General features: G+C 38.1%; 1 protein-coding gene across 1 annotated transcript in view; it reads left to right on the top strand.

The window, feature by feature from the left end:
- Positions 1 to 18439, top strand: part of LOC137274337 (uncharacterized) — a 57185-nt gene extending 38746 nt beyond the window's left edge. The window contains exons 13-19 of the mRNA XM_067807484.1: positions 6965 to 7072; positions 8278 to 8342; positions 8804 to 8875; positions 11129 to 11231; positions 12605 to 12671; positions 13949 to 14055; positions 14976 to 18439. Of these exons, the coding sequence (XP_067663585.1) occupies positions 6965 to 7072; positions 8278 to 8342; positions 8804 to 8875; positions 11129 to 11231; positions 12605 to 12671; positions 13949 to 14055; positions 14976 to 15017 (564 nt within the window). The 3' untranslated portion in view covers positions 15018 to 18439. The remainder of the gene's footprint in view (positions 1 to 6964; positions 7073 to 8277; positions 8343 to 8803; positions 8876 to 11128; positions 11232 to 12604; positions 12672 to 13948; positions 14056 to 14975) is intronic.
- The last annotated feature ends 231 nt before the right edge of the window (positions 18440 to 18670 follow it).

Below are 18670 nucleotides of genomic sequence, written 5' to 3'. Positions count from 1 at the left end.
GTAGATATTCCCCATTAAAATCTCAAGACTGTAGGCGCAATAGCAAAGGAGAGATACATCAAAATCAATTTATTTTTTTCAATTTCAACTTCAAATATCTCCAAAACTACTGATCCTACGAGTTCCAGATTTCTTGAGCAGATGCGCAATCAAAATGTCTAGAATTTCGCCTGGACGGGTTGAGTCGCTAAAATGCACCGCTTGGCCGCTATTTTGGATTCAAGTTTTTGGTGCTGTTTTTCAAGCAAAATCCCGACTGCTTTGCTCTCAAAATCTGCTGCACTCAAACTGCAAGAGCTACGGCTTTCAAACTTTCCAGACTTTGTGACTATCTTGTCAAGTCGAGTTGCTGAAATGCACCCTCTGTCAGCGCGTGCTTTTACTAAAAGATCAAAATGACATTTGAGACGTGCCCCAAATGAAAGTGAAAGAGTGCGAAACAAGTCGGTCAAAGCTTCAGACAGTCAACAGCGGTAATCATGCAAAATTGTTTGAAAGAATGTACCAGTTATGGTAAGCAATACTGGTTCTCAAAACCCACAAGTTTCGGCAGACTAAGAAAATAGGCACTTCTTTATATCACTGACGGCCCATGGATACGCGAGGGAATGTTTGTGAAGTTCCAAGAGATTACCCTCACTAAGCATATGACGATTATAGCCGCTTCTTCAATCACTCTGGCGAGCTGTTTCATGGGGACAAGTTAGAGGACTACACACCACCACTCACCATAGCCTGCATGTTCAAAGTTGAGTAATATATGTATAAATATATGCACGTAATAGCAATTCCGATAATTAACTCATTAAGCCCTGGAGTCGCTCCACTGCCCAACACCTGGCACACCTCGCTGACTGCCTGATTGCTGCGACGAGGCTAATTAGTGCTAATCATGCCTGATTTCCCTTACAGGTCTTGGATATGACAGGAAACTGTCTAGTCTCACAAACAAGTACTGATTATTTAATTGTGTCGTAAAGATGTAAATGGGAAAGAGGCCGATGTGAATACATATATTACAGCATTTCATGTAATTTATTACCTGTGTCTCTTACACCCATTTGCCAGTGTGTGCTGTATTTTTATCAACACCTACACAGTCTTTGTACGTACAAGATGAACAAATATAGAAATTCCTCCTGTCTCTCTCATCATATGGACTGAATTATAATATATTATTTATAATAGAGTTTAAAAAGAGGGGGGCTTGCATTATAATCGTCTAGGTTTTTTGCCAATACATTGCTTGTGCTTACTGACTATTTCAAGGAAAGTATCAATAGGTGTGTAAGTAACATGGAACATATAGAGATTTATAGTTTGTCACTTTGTTCATCTTAACTTAACGCTGCAAACATACATCACCATTCATACACATACGTACTGCATGATACATTTATCATTACTCGATGCTAAACAAAGCTTCCCATCATGTGATGGGATAAAATATCCCGAATGTAACGCATTATATCTCAGTTACTCATTATATTGGCTGATACTTTGACCAATCGTATCGTGAGAACCTGTCACATAGGAAGGCACGGTGATGGGGCGTGGCCTAAATTTCTGAAGAGCACATTTGGACACTCAAAGTGATAGGGTAGAGATTGATTATTGGCTTTATCGTTGATCAATGGCTATGTTGTGTTTCGGCTGTATCAACTATCATGCAACAATTTGTGTATTGTAAACATAACATCATTTACTGTAATGATATATGAAAGAAACACATAAGACATATGGGAGTAGACTGACACTATGATGAGTGTATTCATTCTCAGATGGTGAACACACATGTCTTAGTATTTTGGACATGTACAGGAATAACGACTGAAATGCAACAATTGAAGAGAATGAGTGAATTTAGTTTTACAGCAATTTTAGCTATATTCCAGCAGTATCGCGCGGGCTTCACACATTGTTCCCAACAACTGACAAGAATGGTATACCGTACCATTTGTACAACACAACTTGTGCATAAAGCGTTATCGTCCTTGGAACAAGTCTTTATGGTAGGCCTCAAAACAGTCAACGCACAAAAACACATCACAGCTTGAACATCTGCATTTGATGTCTTGACGTTTGCCAGTCCGTTTCATTGTATGTAAGACATACTTAAACCAAATGATGTCCCACTCATATCATTGTGAGAGATTAGATTGTTCAAAACATCTATGTCAATGGCAGTAAAGACGAATTTATGCACATGCATAATAATCTGTGAAAGAAGCGTTTTTGCTGATACATTGCTAGTGTATACTGAATACTTTAAGGAGAGTACTAATAAGCTAGTCTTTGACTTACATATAACAGATTCAGTTTGTCGCTTTGGTTCATCTAGATTTAACGCAGAAAATATAAGAACATACATGCATACATATTGTATAATGCTATTCCTTGCACATACATAAGACAAAGGGTCATGGGATGGGCGTCATCAAAGTTCCCGAATAGGACGTTTTGTATCTTAACTGTTCAATATAGTCCCTGATTTGTTATCTATGACCAATCGTATCATGAGGTACCTGTCACATTGGAAATGACAGGTGATGGGGCGTGGGCTAAATTTCTGAAGAGTACTTTCGGGCACTAGACAGCTTGGATACAGATTGACTATTGGTTAGATTGTTGACCAATCGATATGCTAGATTTCGGCTTTATCAACTCTGGCTATCATGAAAAACTTTGTGTATCGTGAACATACATAATCGTAAGGATGCCTGAAATGTACACGTAGGACTAACAAGCACTTTGAAGAGTTTTTTTTTTTTCTAAGCGCTCAAAGCGCTACAATCCGATTATTTTTACCCCGGATAACCCAATCCAATCATTGAGTAGAGATAGCATTTATTTGCGTATACTTTTTGCACACACTACTTGTACATCAAACATAATGGCTTGCTGAACATTTCAATATAATCTGTACATTGTTATGAATAAATATCATAATTCAAGTACATGTATCATAGAATTAAAAAAGTAACATGATACTGATTTATTGTGATGTATACACTTGTAATGAATCTCCCCAAATATTTATGAAGATGGGCATACTTATATCTGTTTTGAAAGCAAACGAGGTTCAGAAGATTGGCAATGGGCGTGACTCCACAAAACAGGTTGTCGAATGATGTCACAGCGCATAAGTTTGTTTTACACTTGTCACAGGACAAAAGTTTACCTGGACATGCATTCGACGAGAGGCTGTTATTTTGAGGTTGAAAGAGGTGTTCATACATTTAGTGTTGTCTGATTGAATGATTATACGCATCAATTCCGTAACTGATATATTCTCCTCCTTTTATTGACGATGGATCTGATACACATGATCATTACACAGGATAAGATAATTACAGAGATCAAATACAAACGTTTCTTACACAATGCTTATGTAAATTGCATTGAAAAATCACATTTCAAATAAGCATGAAACAGCTTGAACAAAATACCCCAGTTACCTTTGTATGGTTTATGTGTACTAAATATGTATATTATGAGTAGATGCAAGAGTTATCACTTCATATTCGATTATGTATTATTGTCAACTTTAAAAATCAATAGTCGCAAATGAATTAGGTCTAAATTAGTAACTTGGTTTATTTCAAGTCTACACGAACATGAGTGTAATACAGTATTGCTATTTATGTCTACGATTCATTATATGAATGAATGAATGATTTAATTTAGAAGAAGGTTTCATAACCTTGTCACCGTTAATTCAATCAATGTGCAAACATAGTATCTTAGTATTCACTCCCAATGACGAATAACAAACACGTACCTCCTGTAACAATATCTCATAATCCCTTTTCTCGCAGACATGTGTTCATTTGCCTCTATAAGCCCCTGACATTGCAAGCAATTGTTATCAAAACACATTAATAGTTCTTCTGATTAACACAGAAAGTAATCTCTCTTGTAAGAAAGGTTAATCTTTGATCATTACTGCTAAATTGATTGAAATTATAGGTAATGTACGAATATAAAATGTAAAACCCCCCAATACGCGGCTCTCGCTGAATGAGAGGTGCTTTTCATAACCCCCAATATGCGGCTCTCGCTGAATAAGAGGTGCTTTTTATTACCCCCAATACGCGGCTGTCGCTGTGAGAAGCTAATTAATTTGCCGCATATATGCGGCTCTCGGCCTTAATGAGTTAATGTATGAATGGGCTGATACGCCATCACTTTAATGAGGGGGGCCCTTCCGAGGCACAGTTGGTGTAATCACGGAGCCTATATAGAGAGTTGTTGTAGTGTGTCCCTGGTGTGATCGCTAATACACTCAGAAAAGTATGGAAATAAACTACTTACCCTTCATTTTGAGAAAAAAGAGATAATGGTGATTTTTGCAATTTAAATTGTTTTCAAACCTTTACTGGTACCAATCCCTCAAGCAGCCTAAATGCCGTCTCAATAGTTGTACATTTCATGTCTATTCTTATCCTACTCATGATTTTGCATGTATTTCTCATGCAGGCACGTGCGTTTCTCCTCTCGTAGTGTGGTGCTATCGCCGAATTGGCGATATGTTTGAGTACTCTATGCACATAAAATATGCTGGATGAAGTTTAAAATGGTACAAACATGATTACTGACAGTTAAATGTGATTCACAACTTGTCAAGTACGTTTTAGCATGCAATGCAGATGAAGAGTATAACAATGTAATGTTTGGAAAAGAGCTAGTAATTATAAGTTTTGAATGCTATAAAAACAAACTAATCAGCAGATATTAATAATCGAGCAGATTCATACATCAATCAGTTTTATGAAATAAACAGGAGCAGTTTGATTGACACATTTATATGAAAAGGTGTAGGAATCTTGTATTGACTCGAAGGTTAGCTCTTGTGTTGTTTGTGCTCACTTCTTAGTTTGGGCCACGATCCGTGCGTCATCATTGTTTTGGACATGTTGGAGTGTGGTCAACTGTACCTGAGTAATATTTCCAAATGAGCTATTTACATAGTCAAGTCCTGCTTCTTCTGGTAATAATTGTCACTGCTTGAGTTGTCAAACGGGCAGAGGAGCTACACGGTGAAGAGCTTTAAACATCAGTTTCTGGAAGGCTTTTAAGATGGGCGTAATATGCTTATGTCTGCAAGTTCCTTTTATCAATCTTGCTGCTCAGTTCTGTACCTTCTGAAGGCAGGCACAGTGAATTGATCCAGACAGCAATGAATTACAATAATCAAGTCACAAAAGCATGGACAAGTGTCTTAGCTTCCACAATGCATACATACCACTTGATTTCAATAGTAAGTAACTGTGCTTCATGTACTGTATACAAGATGGCATCCAAAAAGAGGCATTAGTCACTGTAGCAGATATCATTGGCCTGAACCTGAGAGACAACTCTGTATCATCTGCTTATTAGGGAAACTTGTTCTGTTAATAAATGTTCTAGTTTTGCGATTGCTTGAACAAAGATTCCCTTTCTTTTCAGATTCATGATACCTGAGTGATATTTTCCAATCTAAAAAAAAAGTTTTGAGAACAGCTTCTAGAAACTTCCAGTAGTTCCAGTAAAAGAGCATTCGACTATCAGTGATATCATTCATATTAACTAACCATTACTACTTTCAACATTAACGTTAACATGTTACAAACAGCTGAGCTGTATTAAATCCAAGGAGCCCTCATCATTGCTTGCAACTATATTTTACTTTTATGTTTACAGTTTTTAGGTTTGTTTACTGTTTACTTTATTTACCAGTGAGGTGGTATATAAAGTACAGTGGAATCTGTCTATTACTGACAGACTGGGGACAGACTCATTTGTCCAGATTATGAAGCCATCCAGATTAGTCAACTTTTGTTTGTTACCACACATAACCACTGCAAGTCTCTCTTTGGAAACTTTTCCACCCTTTGCAGCTTGGACTTTGTCCCAGTATCTTGTCAGGGTGTTATTTTCATCACCCATGTCCAGATTACAAAGCATTGTTCTCATAGCTAGTTGACTGCCGGGCTGTTATTTAGTCCACAATCCGTAATGGACAGAGTCCAGAACATAACGCAATCTAAATGATAAATTAAGAATAATTTGACTCAGGAGGGTAGTTGGTATACAGATTTGACAGAGTGCACTGTAAGCCTTACATGACCCACAGTTCCGTTGGTTAGACATAACTGAAAATATATAGAAAAGATTGCATTTAGGAAGTTGTCAAATTAGGAAATAAAAATCATGTTTCAAATGAAATATTCCAAAGCATCAAATACTCTTTAAGACCTGAAAATTTTAGTGTCTGCACTTGTAGACATGGAGCATGGGTACAGCAGTGAAGTGTCATCAGCTAGCCATTTAAGCTTGTTACCACTGATGATGCATCTAGCACTGCTCATTTGTGATGTCATTGCAACGTTGTCACAATATGTATTGAATGATGTCACAACTACTGACTACACAACAATACAATTGTGTGTGACATTTGTATGTATGGATACGCTGCGAACAGTCTTGCAAATTCAGAGAATCAACTATCATTCGATCATGTTTTTCAGGTTGCCAGATTAAAGAGGTTACTTTTGGTTTACTATGTGTTATACAGTGTTATACTTGGCACTTCACCTTCTCAGTAAAGTACAGGTTCTGGTACTGATTCAGGTTGAGTTCCATCTGGGGTTAGAATCCACACATTCAGAGTCAGACACAAAGTCAACACCCAACAAGTCAGCGATCTAACCTACCCAGCCACCACAGTTTCCACAAAAATTGAAGTCAGACAACTAGTAGTCTAGGTGGGAGACGTTCCTGTTTACACTTGTTAGAAGGGAACTCAAATTGACACTGTAATCAGGATTATTCTTAAAAACTCTATTTCTATGAGGCTCCATGAATAAATATTTTTGGTTACATACCTGCCAGGATTTATGCATACAAAATATCTTGTTTGAATCTTATAAGGTCAGGATTTAACAACATCTATTTTTGCTTATCGTATGAATCTCTTTCACAGCACAGTCTTTCTATGGCTACAACTGTCCCCTTGTTCAGACAGTATGTAGAGGATGCCAAGTTCTACTTAATACCTGGGACGTTCCCCATGCACACAGCTTACATTGAGGTGAGTGGTCCTTGTGTCAGACAGCATGTAGAGGATGGCAAGTACAACTTAACACCAGGGAGGTTCCCCATACATATAGCATAGATTGAGGCAAGTGGTCCTTGTATCAGGCAGTATGTAGAGGATGGCAAGTACAACTTAACACCAGGGAGGTTCCCCATACATACAGCATACATTGAAGCAAGTGGTCCTTGTATCAGGCAGTATGAAGAGAATGGCAAGTACTACTTAACACCAGGGAGGTTCCCCATACATACAGCATACATTGAGGCAAGTGGTCCTTGTATCAAGCAGTATGTAGAGGATAGCAAGTACAACTTAACACCAGGGAGGTTCCCCATACATACAGCATACATTGAGGCAAGTGGTCCTTGTGTCAGACACTATGCAGAGGATGGCAGTTTGAAGATCGTATATGTGCTATGACATCAATATTGATGATAGCTAAAATCCATACAAACAGTATGGTAAACAGTTTATGCCAAGAGCTGATAACGATATTGCAGTTCATGTCTCACAGCGCTCATAAGAACATTTTTTGGAAGGAAATGTTCAGCCATTGCCTTCTAGTGTTGCCAGCTGCCAATGAGAATGATTGGTGCTGTCATTAATGAAAACTATTTCTTAGGGTTCATTTTTGTCTTGATGTCTTTGCATTAGTGCAGAAAAATAAAAATATGTGTGCTAGAAAACTTTGGATAAAAAAACACTCCTTTGAAGCTTTTGATTTCCAAATCATGACAGCAGGAATATGAAGACAACTTCTTGCTTAAAAACACAAAATCCAAAAATTACAACTTGATATGTAGCGAGTGTGTGAACCCAGAAATGATAGATGTGCAAAATCAGATGTCCATGAATTTACATTACGCCAGCATATGTTGTGTGGATGGACACAACCACTGTGTTTAGGTTTGATTTGTCCACTGCAGGGGAAATCCAGACACATTCAAATTTTTCATGTAATTGTAATTGCTTAGGTAAATGTAATATTTTTGAATATTATTTTATTAAATTGTTTAATTTTATTGGCAGAATAGTATGAAAATTTATCAGACTCTACTTCAATGTATTGTACATCCAAGAGAGATGTACTGAGTAACTGATCACACAATCTGCACACGTTCTTTCTTCATACTGCTGTTTTTAGAGCATAAGTGGTAAAATGTAACAGCCTTATCTTTACTTTATCTCTTGCTACACAGGGTTGGGGCCTTTACTGTGAGTCACTGGGCCAGGAACTAGGACTGTACACAGACAACTACTCCCTGTAAGTTCATACAGTCTTGTAGAGTCCCTAATGGTGCCTTTCTTTTATTATATTTGGTAACTGTCTAAATTACTCTATTACAGCATGGGTGTTGAAGACACCTATCTTTTTGCAAAGAGTTGTGTCCTTATCTGTGTCAGGATCCTCTAAGTGTGGAACTGAATGATGTCTTTCCTATGTTACAGTGGGTAACACTTTCTTAATGCTGTAGCATAGATGTTCCAAATGTCTGTCTTGGTGAAAGGAGTTGTGTCCGTTAGCTTGTAAAGATCTTCTGTTTTGGGGGTTGAATACCTGATTCAACCTGTTCAGGTCAATCCTCTATCAGATTGAATTGTGCTTTGGAGCAGTTTTATGCTATACTCACATAAGTATAATGAATATTTGATGAACTATCTGAAGCATTAAGGTGTTTGCATAGAAGCCATCAGTGATTTCTTAAAAGTGCCTGTTTTTTTCAGGTTTGGTCGCTATAGCTTTGAAATATGGCGGGCAGCTAGACTTGTTGTTGACACAGGACTTCATGCCATGGGGTAATAAATGATAATAATAATAATAATAATAATTCAACAGCAACAAAAACAGCAATCATAATTGTTAGTGCCTTTATCTTCATAGGAGGTTAAAGTACTGTAAAATTATTGTCCCCCTGTAAAGATATGTAAGTCCCAAACCCTTCAACATACATTTCAACCAACCAGAATTTTTATATGCAGCATTTATGTAATTTGAAATTTTGGCTTTACTTTCCCACAAGCTGCTGCTGAAGAGGTTTATTAATCCACCTTGGGTCCATGCAGGGGTAGTAAAGGTAGTGTAAGTCTCCATGGTCACTAGTATGGTGATGTACCTCCGGTTGCTGGCAAACTAAAGCCCATTTTTAATTGTATTGTCCTAATTTGATATCTAGTTTTAGAGATAGATGCTAGTTATGTGTTTCGTGTCTAGTTGTTTTACTGTCCTTTGACGACAGGTTTTCTAATATATACATATCGTTCATAAATATTCAGTTTATTCTCATGACTATATGCCTGAAAAATTGCTGATGCGGCATTAAATCTTAACTCACTCACACACCCACTTAAACCAGAATATTTTGAAAACATGAATCTATGATTGCTGCATGACAATCTATAAAGCTGAAGAAGTTTAAGTCCAAGATTGTTCCAATCAGATTCAGAACGTTATGACATTTTTGTTTAATCTGGTAACAAATATTGAATGAGAAGACAGACAGACATTAGTGATCCTTGTTAGAACATATTCATTACAAAACTTTTCCTACATGAGCTACCAACATACAGTATGGTTCAAAATTATTGAGAATAGCTAAAGCATTTCATATTACTAAACGAGAACAAATCAGATAAAATTGAATGTATTGTGAAAGTGAACTGACCTTTTCATGTTGTGTAGGTAACAATTTAATATTTTATCAAGTCTCCTTGAGCTTCACGGCACAGTCTAAGACGGGTAGGCATACTTCCTATCAGAGAGGTTAGTGTCTCGTGAGTTATGCTGTCCCAGTATCGGACCACTTCTCTCTTCATGTCTTCAATTCTTGTCAACCCCTTTTGATTCACACATTCCTTCATCATCCCCCAAATGTTCTCAATGGGATTTAAGTCAGGACTATATGCAGGAAATGGTAATGCAGTCACATTTTTCTCCTGAAACCACTGCTTGACATGTTTTGCGGTGTGTTTAGGATCATTATCTTGCTGTAAAGTCCAGTCATTTCCATAAAACACATGTGCACTTGGAAGGAGAAAATTATCTAATATGTTAGTGTAGCGTTGACTTGTCAGATTTCCCTCAAACACACACAGCGGGGTCGTTCCTAATAAGGATATCCCTCCCCATACATGAAACTTTGGGCTGTATTTAGGTCGTCGATACAACGGTGCTGACGCAGACTTTGTCCATATTTTCACATTATTGGGATATACCCATATTGAGCTTTCATCAGTAAAAATCACATTTTCCCAGTCAAAGTTTTCATGTGCCAAACACCACTCAACACGCCTGTCTTTATGTTCTTGTTTCATGAGAGGAGAAGGAATTCCAGTCTTTTTCTCCCATCCAAGATCAACCAAATTTCTTCTAACTGTAGATTTTAATACGACTGTTGATCCCCTTTCTATCATTTCATACCTGATGTTGGAGATGCTTGCCCTTTGCTTTTTAGACGCTAAAATTCCCAGCCGGACGCGATCTGAGAAGTCCAATATTCTGGGTCTCCCTGCTCCTTTCTGGTGCCCAAAATCCTTTCCCTCTTTAAAATTCTTCCTAATCCTATACACAGTAGAAAGAGGAGTTCCTGTTCTCTCTGCCAATGTATTTACATCATCAATTCCTTGATTACACAACTCAAGAATCAACCTTCTTTTATCTTCAGCAGACATTGTTGACAGTGCTGAGGAAAATGACGTCTGCTACAAATTCAGGGGAGGTAACTCTAATTGTACTATACTCAGTAGGCCAAGATGAGTTACCTCCCTTATACCATTACTTAGTTTTAAGTATCAGTGAATCAGTTGAGGTGTTAGGATAGCTCAAAGTAAGAAGAAAAATTCTCAATAATTATGAACCAGACTATATATGTATGATGGAAAACATTCAATTTTTGCATCTCTATAACAATGTCAAACCATGGAAACCATTGCTTTGTAAAGTGTCAGACATTTTTGCACAATGCATAGGCACACTATATTCTTCTTGGAAATATCACATGGATCATAGTATGTAGAATACTGAATGGCTTACTAGTGCTCTGACCACTCCAGGTGGACCCAGGCTAAGGCTGTGGAGTACATGGTGGACACTACTCTGTCCGATGAGTGGTCAATGAGGAATGAGGTCAACAGATATATTACCTTTCCTGCTCAGGTCAGTGAAGCTGTATGATGGATAGACTAGCGCTTTGTTTCTGAATAGATATAATTCAGATACAAATCTATTACTGTCCCTATAGTCTGTTTGAGACAAGATACAGTAAACTGCAATTTAACACACAAACAAATAGACATAAAAGAATCAAACCAGCGCATAGTGCAATAAATGCAACTGGCTTACTCTAGAAAGAAATTGCATGATATTTGTCACGAAAATAAAGATGTTGCTGAAGAAACCGTCATCATTTATTTGCCTGTTTTCCCAGACTGTACGAACTGTGATTCCAGAAGACATTGGGTGTCTTGTTTATCATGAGACTCACCAATGTTTGGGTGGTACAATGGCAGCCTAAGCAAAAATCAGCAAATCTTGAGATGATAGTATGAACAAAGCCATGTGACATTTTGAAAGACACACAAGCATCCATGTCACCAGCATTGCCACCTGATAGACTGTTTTGCAAAACACCAATTTCCTGTTATGTTCCTTGTTTTGTGAACATTATGAACTTTAACTTTTAAAGATGAGAAACTGAGAACTGAGTTAGTGATGAAATTACAGAATCAGTTAGGGGCGGCCGGGAAGCCTAGAGGTTAGAGCATTCCCTAGTTATGCTAAAGACCCAGGTTTGGTTTCCCACATGGACACAATATGTGAAGCCCATTTCTAGAGTCCTGCCAAGATATTGCTTGAATATTGATAAAAGTGTCATAAAACTGAAAACTCACGTATTCAGTGAAGTCACAGTGAAATAGGACAAATTGTTATGGATAACAACTTCTTTATTGCGTGACAGAGTTGATGGTGTGAACTGCCACGTCTCCGTGTAGACGGCGGATAACTTGTTTGAGTGGCATTTTAGAAGTTGAGGTGTACAAATAGGACAAATTGTTATGGATAATAACTTCTTTATTGCGTGGTAACTTCACGCAATAAAGAACTTGTTATCCATAACAATTTGTCCTAATTGTTCCTATTTATGAAGTTACCACGCAATAAAGAAGTTGTTATCCATAACAATTTGTCCTATTTGTACACCTCAACTTCTAAAATGCCACTCAAACAAGTCACAATGAGTTCAGTCTACACAAAATCAACTCTCAACTCAGCAAAAGAATACATGAACAAAGTTTGGCACAATCATTCAACAGTTACACACAACCAAAGTTACCAAATTGGTCCTAATTCATTGTCTGTTTCAGCAAAGTGGGATTACTGATGACAGTCTTTTTTATGTGTTTTCACAGTTCCCTGATCAGTCTCGATATCATTGACAAAATTAATGTGAGATGTATGTGGCTAATAAGAGCATTTTTTACTTAGATTTTTTAAACCTAATATTGTAATGATATTCATATGTTTTTCAGGCTTGTGCCTACAAGATTGGGGAGCTGAAATTGTGGGAGCTTCGACACAAAGCAGAAAAGGAGCTGGGTAAGTAACTGAAGCTGCATAAAATCTTTCATATAAGCCTAAAGTGAGCAGGTGTCTGCTTGACCCAACATCCCAGCCATGTTATGGCTTGTAGTGTATCCATTCCAGGGAGTTGAGATTGACTATACAATGATGCCTTTGAGACTGATATCCAATGAACAAGGGAAAACACCAGCCTCTTCAACATATACTGGTTTTGTGGATATTTGCATTATATAGACATCCAGTAATGATAATAATAGTCGTGTAACTGAACAGTAATTAATACTGTAAATCAGTATGAGGACCAAGATGCTACAGATCTGTTGGCAAACTGTATACAATACATTACATCACCAGTTATATTAGTGATGTAGTAGTTGAGCTGTGGGGTAGTCTTGTGGTTAAAGCAATCACTTTCAATTCATCATTCTTTTTGTCCCCAGTGTGCCGTTATATTGCTGGAATAGTACTTAAAGTGGCATAAAACCCAACTCACTCACTCGCTCACATACTATGATTCAAGCGTAGTTACTCTAAACCTTGAATCACAACAGACTACAACAACTACTAGATTACTCAGATTCCAAAGTTTTTGGAACCTGAAACACTAAACATGTTCAGTCTTTCAAGTGACATATCGACAGTTTCAGGTGACATATTCAGTGCTTCAGGAGACGTATCCATTATTTCAGGTAACATATTCAGTGTTTTAGGAGACATATCCACTATTTTGGGTGACATGTTCAGTATTTCAGGAGACATATGCACTATTTCAGGTGACATATTCAGTGTTTGAGGAGACACATCCACTATTTTGGGTGACATGTTCAGTATTTCAGGAGACGTGCACTATTTCAGGTGACATATTCAGTGTTTCAGGAGACATATGCACTATTTCAGGTGACATATTCAGTGTTTGAGGAGACATATCCACGATTTTGGGTGACATGTTTAGTATTTCAGGAGACGTGCACTATTTCAGGTGACATATTCAGTGTTTCAGGAGACATATGCCCTATTTCAGGTGACAGGTTCAGTGTTTCAGGAGACATATGCACTATTTCAGGTGACATATTCAGTGTTTGAGGAGACATATCCACGATTTTGGGTGACATGTTCAGTATTTCAGGAGACGTGCACTATTTCAGGTGTGATGTTCAGTATTTCAGGAGACATATCCACTATTTCAGGTGACATGTTCAGTGTTTCAGGAGACATATCCACTGTTTTGGGTGACAGGTTCAGTATTTCAGGAGACATACCCACTATTTCAGGTGACATGTTCATTGTTTCAGGAGACAGGTTTGATGTGCGAGACTACCATGCGGCAGTTCTTCAGTGTGGGCCTGTTCCACTCACTTTCCTAGAAGGAGCCATAGATGAGTACATCAACACCACAAAGGTTCGTTACAATTCCCTACCACGTTCAGGTAAAGCTTCTTTATTTTACCACAGATGTTGTTCATAAGGCTGAAAACATTTACTGAAGGACATGAATGTCGAACTCAGTGATATGATTACAATATAAGATCAATGTCATACAGCTATGTATTTATTTACAATGCTTAAAATGAGCCTAATAAACCCTGGTAATAGACTGCATCAGCTAACCTTTTCAACTGACCAGTCATAACTCAGCTTAACAAAATCTGGAAAGTTGACATTTGCACATACTTTTTCAACTTCTACCTAAAGACAGTTTGTACCTGAACAGTTCTAAATGCTATTTTCCATATACGATGGGTGATGCACATGAAGCAAGCCACAACAGTGAGTAAACAGTTGCTGTCAGTGTTCAAGGATTCAAGGATGTCATCTTGCTTATGATGACCATGTCATCAGAAAGCCATTAGTGTATATACCGCAGGTCAAATATCTCTGTTTTACACAGTTTTTCGTTTGTTGAGAGATCATTGTGAGTGGATGAAGAATTTATGCCATGCTGAACCCTAAACAGTAGCATAATTTTTCAATTAGTTAAATCTGGTCAGTGGTCTCACATTGATTTTTGATTGTGTGTCATAGGTGGTTCAAATGTTAGCCAATGCGACTTTGGACTAGGGTTTGTTAGACTCAGTATAGCAGTGTAACAAATAATACTGAGACTATGTTTACTCAGACTGTATCATTTTGTAACTTCAGTATATCAAAATTTGGAAATCGGCAGCTCTCTTGTGTCTCTTTCATATGTGTTTTGGTGTTGGTAGATTAGGCATGTAGAACCACCCATAGAGTAACTAGCTCGCTCTAGTCATTGTTTTTACCTGATCATGCTGCTCTTTAAAGATGAGTCAGTGCTTACACTTATATGTTGTCTCACAGGAAAATCAGGGCTCACCTTCCAAGAAATTCAAGGCACAGTAAGTGCTGGATTGGAACAGATTCATCCATTAACCAGAAGATGATACCAGCAAGTTACAGATGTGACCTGATAATCAGTTTAAGATCTAAGACATATTGCCCACTATGATTCCTAAGTTAGGTGTGTTTTTGCCAAGAAATATTGGTATGTCACATGTTGAAGAGAAATACCTGAAATATTACCTGCTTGTATTTGTTAATGCTTTCCCCTAATTTAGCTGTAATATTACATGAAATTGCAAAAAAATGGTTCTTCTTAAAGTAAATGAATCGTCCACAGAATGTGAATCCAGAGATTCATGTGAGTTTCCCTAGCAGCAATAATCAGATGGGTCTTTATACACATGTATTCTGTGTTATTATTAACCCCAAATGGGTATTAATTAGTTTTGATTTGATTGGATAACCCAAACGTGATGTGTAGGGATGTTTTGTTATGACATGTTGGTAGTTATTTTAAGAGTGTTTGATAAAAGTTTGCCTTAAATCTTGCCAGAAACTTTGATAGAAACATTTCTAAGCATGTTGTTCTTAATCTCCTGGGCCCCGTTTCACAAAACTCTCGTAAGCCTAAGGTCTCATAACTTTTCCCGCAGCCTTTGCACCTCCTATGTTACAGTATGCCAGGTACAAATGCTACGAGAAAAGTTACGAGACCTTAGGCTTATGAGAGTTTTGTGAAACGGGGCCCTGGTGTCATTTCTTAATGTGTTGTCCCCACTCTCCTTTCTATATGTGCTGTCCCCAGACTTCTGAAGTCACTTTTGAATGAATCATCCTGGAAACTTGTCCCTGGGCCAGTCTTCTGCTGTCATTTCAGTGTTGTTCCCAGTCTCCTTTCTAAATGTATTGTCCCCAGACTTCTGAAGTCATGTGTGAATGAATCATACCTGGAACCTTTTATGGAAGAGGTATCACTTTATTCCTTGAATTATATCTAAATGAGATACAGCTTGTTCAGCTTTACCAGAGCTACTCTACATATGCATGACCATGGAGATCACAAACAGCCTGTGGAGTTAACTTCATTAAATAGCGGAGTAGTAAATGTTACGAATGCTGCGTTCATGCAAAGCATGCATACATTGGAAACATTAAACCATCTGCAGCTTCTTTTTATAAAGAAAGTTAGGACATTGCTTACGATTTCTTGACACTGAGATGTCAAACGGCGACCTTGTCTCGGCTGTTCAGGCATGTTGACCACACCTGAAAAAGGTGCATCCCTTCACAATAGTAGACCCCATCAGTTGTGACACTGTCACGCAGTGCATTAGTATTCACTTGATCAGGTCAAGATGAACATGCTGTACTTCCACATACATGTCGTCTGAATGAGTCATACATGTATATGTTAAGTCATGTAAGTTTTGAGTCATCCCAAATGGTATCTGATCAGGGAAGTTATGTCCATTTCTCTGTAACAGTTTGCTGTCTCACTTTCTTATAATATTTGCCACACAACTGGAAACATTTTATTGAAATATTTTTCTATTCAAGGTCAGATTGGACACTTTTTTTCAACTTTCTACTAAATACTTTTTATGTCCGATTAGTCATATGCAATTTTATACACAAGATAACTATGTCTTAATACGAAATATATTTACTGCATTTTACTGGAATGAAGTATTTTTAAATAGACCTTTAATCCAAATGAACGAGGAAAGGTCACGAACAATGTCAAGGGCTAGAGCTGTCTCAGCATCAACACCAGGAATATACAGGATCGATGACAAGATGGTTAGATGATGGTTGTTTAAAGCCACACTCAGCAGTATATTCTAGCTGCATGGTGGTGGCCAGTGATTAGAGGTTTTCCTGCAATGACGTCAAGGACACACAGGATCAATGTCAAGAGTTTCTCCCGCAACATAATCAGGGAAGTAAAGTATCAATGTTAGCAGCACTGTGAGAGGAGAGAGGTTAACATGGAGACATCCTTTCCACCAACACCATCGGGGGAAATGAGGGAGAAAAGTCATTAACGTTTCGTCCAGTAACGTCTGGGAAAATGTGAAAAAGAACTAATTCATTTCTTCCCTCAAGATCTCGGACAACGTAAACTACAAAAACAAGGGCAATAGTTTAATCTCATCAACAAATGTGAAATTAACTTTACCTATCTATGTTGAAATTCTTTGCTGACATGTCCCCAAGTCATCAAGATGAATGAAGATCCACTGTCGGAAGTAGGAACACAACGTATCTGAACCCTTACGCTATTAGCCCTCAGTGAGGATCTGTTATAGAATATGTACCCAGCACTCAGATGCTGACTGTAGGGTGGACATTCATGACTTTGGCTATTCATGGTACGAAGAACTCAAAAGAGAGAATTACCACCCCCCTCTGTACAAACGCAACTGGCACCATCAAAATCAAGCCGTTTGCCATCGCTAAATCCAGACTTCATAGATGTTTTGGAACAGACTTTACCCAGAAATGTGTGTTCACTCTCAGTTCAGCAACAAAGCATGAATGACATCATGTTTTGTGATTGGCTGAGATCTTTTGACAGACAAGTGCGATCACATGGTCAACTTGATGATCTCACTTTGTGACAAAGCTCCCAGTCACAAGTGTGCAGATGTCAGACTGACCAACGAGAACGTTCAATTCTTGTCTCTTAACACCAAGCCACACATTCAGCCAAAGGATGCTGGCCTTGTAATAATTTTAAGTTCCCCCACAAGAAATCTCTCGTCAAATATTTCATCCAGCATGCTTATCATGGCATGGCAGTAACATTGACGATGTGACGTTAACTCCCTCACTCACTCATCCATCATACAGAAGACGACCTGCCCCAAGCACCGAATCTCCGAGGAGTGCTTCGCTTACTGAAAAAAATGCCTCATCGGAAGTGAAAGGCTCTACCATTCAGAACTGTTGTCGACATGCTGACATCAGGCCCACTCCATTTGATGCTGTCATCAATGAAGGTGACATTGCCTTGTGAGAACTACGCCAGCTTCTCAGACGCTTCCCAAATGAAAACGGAGATGTCGAAAAAGCAGGTGACTTCACTTACGTTGACAATGATGCAGAAGCCTTCGCTGTCATCAAATTACATTGTCTCGATGGTCGTAAGTGACGATAACCCATATGAATCAGACCGTTGCCCAGAACTTTCACCGCCCCTCTCCTATCAACCAAATGAGATCTTATATAGTAACTTCATCAATTGTTTCGAGTGTGCTGGAGATGACAATTGCAAGAACTTGGAGACAACGCTCAACATGCATGCATCTTTAAAGCCACTCTCCAAGCAGACGGTCATTGGTGACTTCCTTAAACCCGAGTGAGTGTTGGTGGTATGGATCCAGATATTATTGTATGCAAGTATTATATTATTGATTGATTGTTGTGTTAATATCCAACCTGTTATGCATACAGACTCAATAAAGTCATTTGATACATTTACATGTACACGCTCTTTTGTTCTTGCCTCTTTATCTTCTATTAAAGGGTTTACTGTAGTGGTGTACATAATTTTTTGTTCCAGTATTCCGTACATTTCACTGTCCCAGCGTTGATGAAAAACGGAAGTATATTGCGATATTATTTTATACTGTGCATGACAAGGTGAAAGTGAATAATTGAACAATGTTCCAAAGTGTAGGTGGGATGGTTCACACTTCTTATCACACTTT

Source organism: Haliotis asinina, chromosome 2 (assembly GCF_037392515.1).
Source record: "Haliotis asinina isolate JCU_RB_2024 chromosome 2, JCU_Hal_asi_v2, whole genome shotgun sequence".
Taxonomy (NCBI): domain Eukaryota; kingdom Metazoa; phylum Mollusca; class Gastropoda; order Lepetellida; family Haliotidae; genus Haliotis; species Haliotis asinina.
Note: the sequence above shows the minus strand (reverse complement) of the source record. Positions and strands in the feature narration are given on the sequence as shown.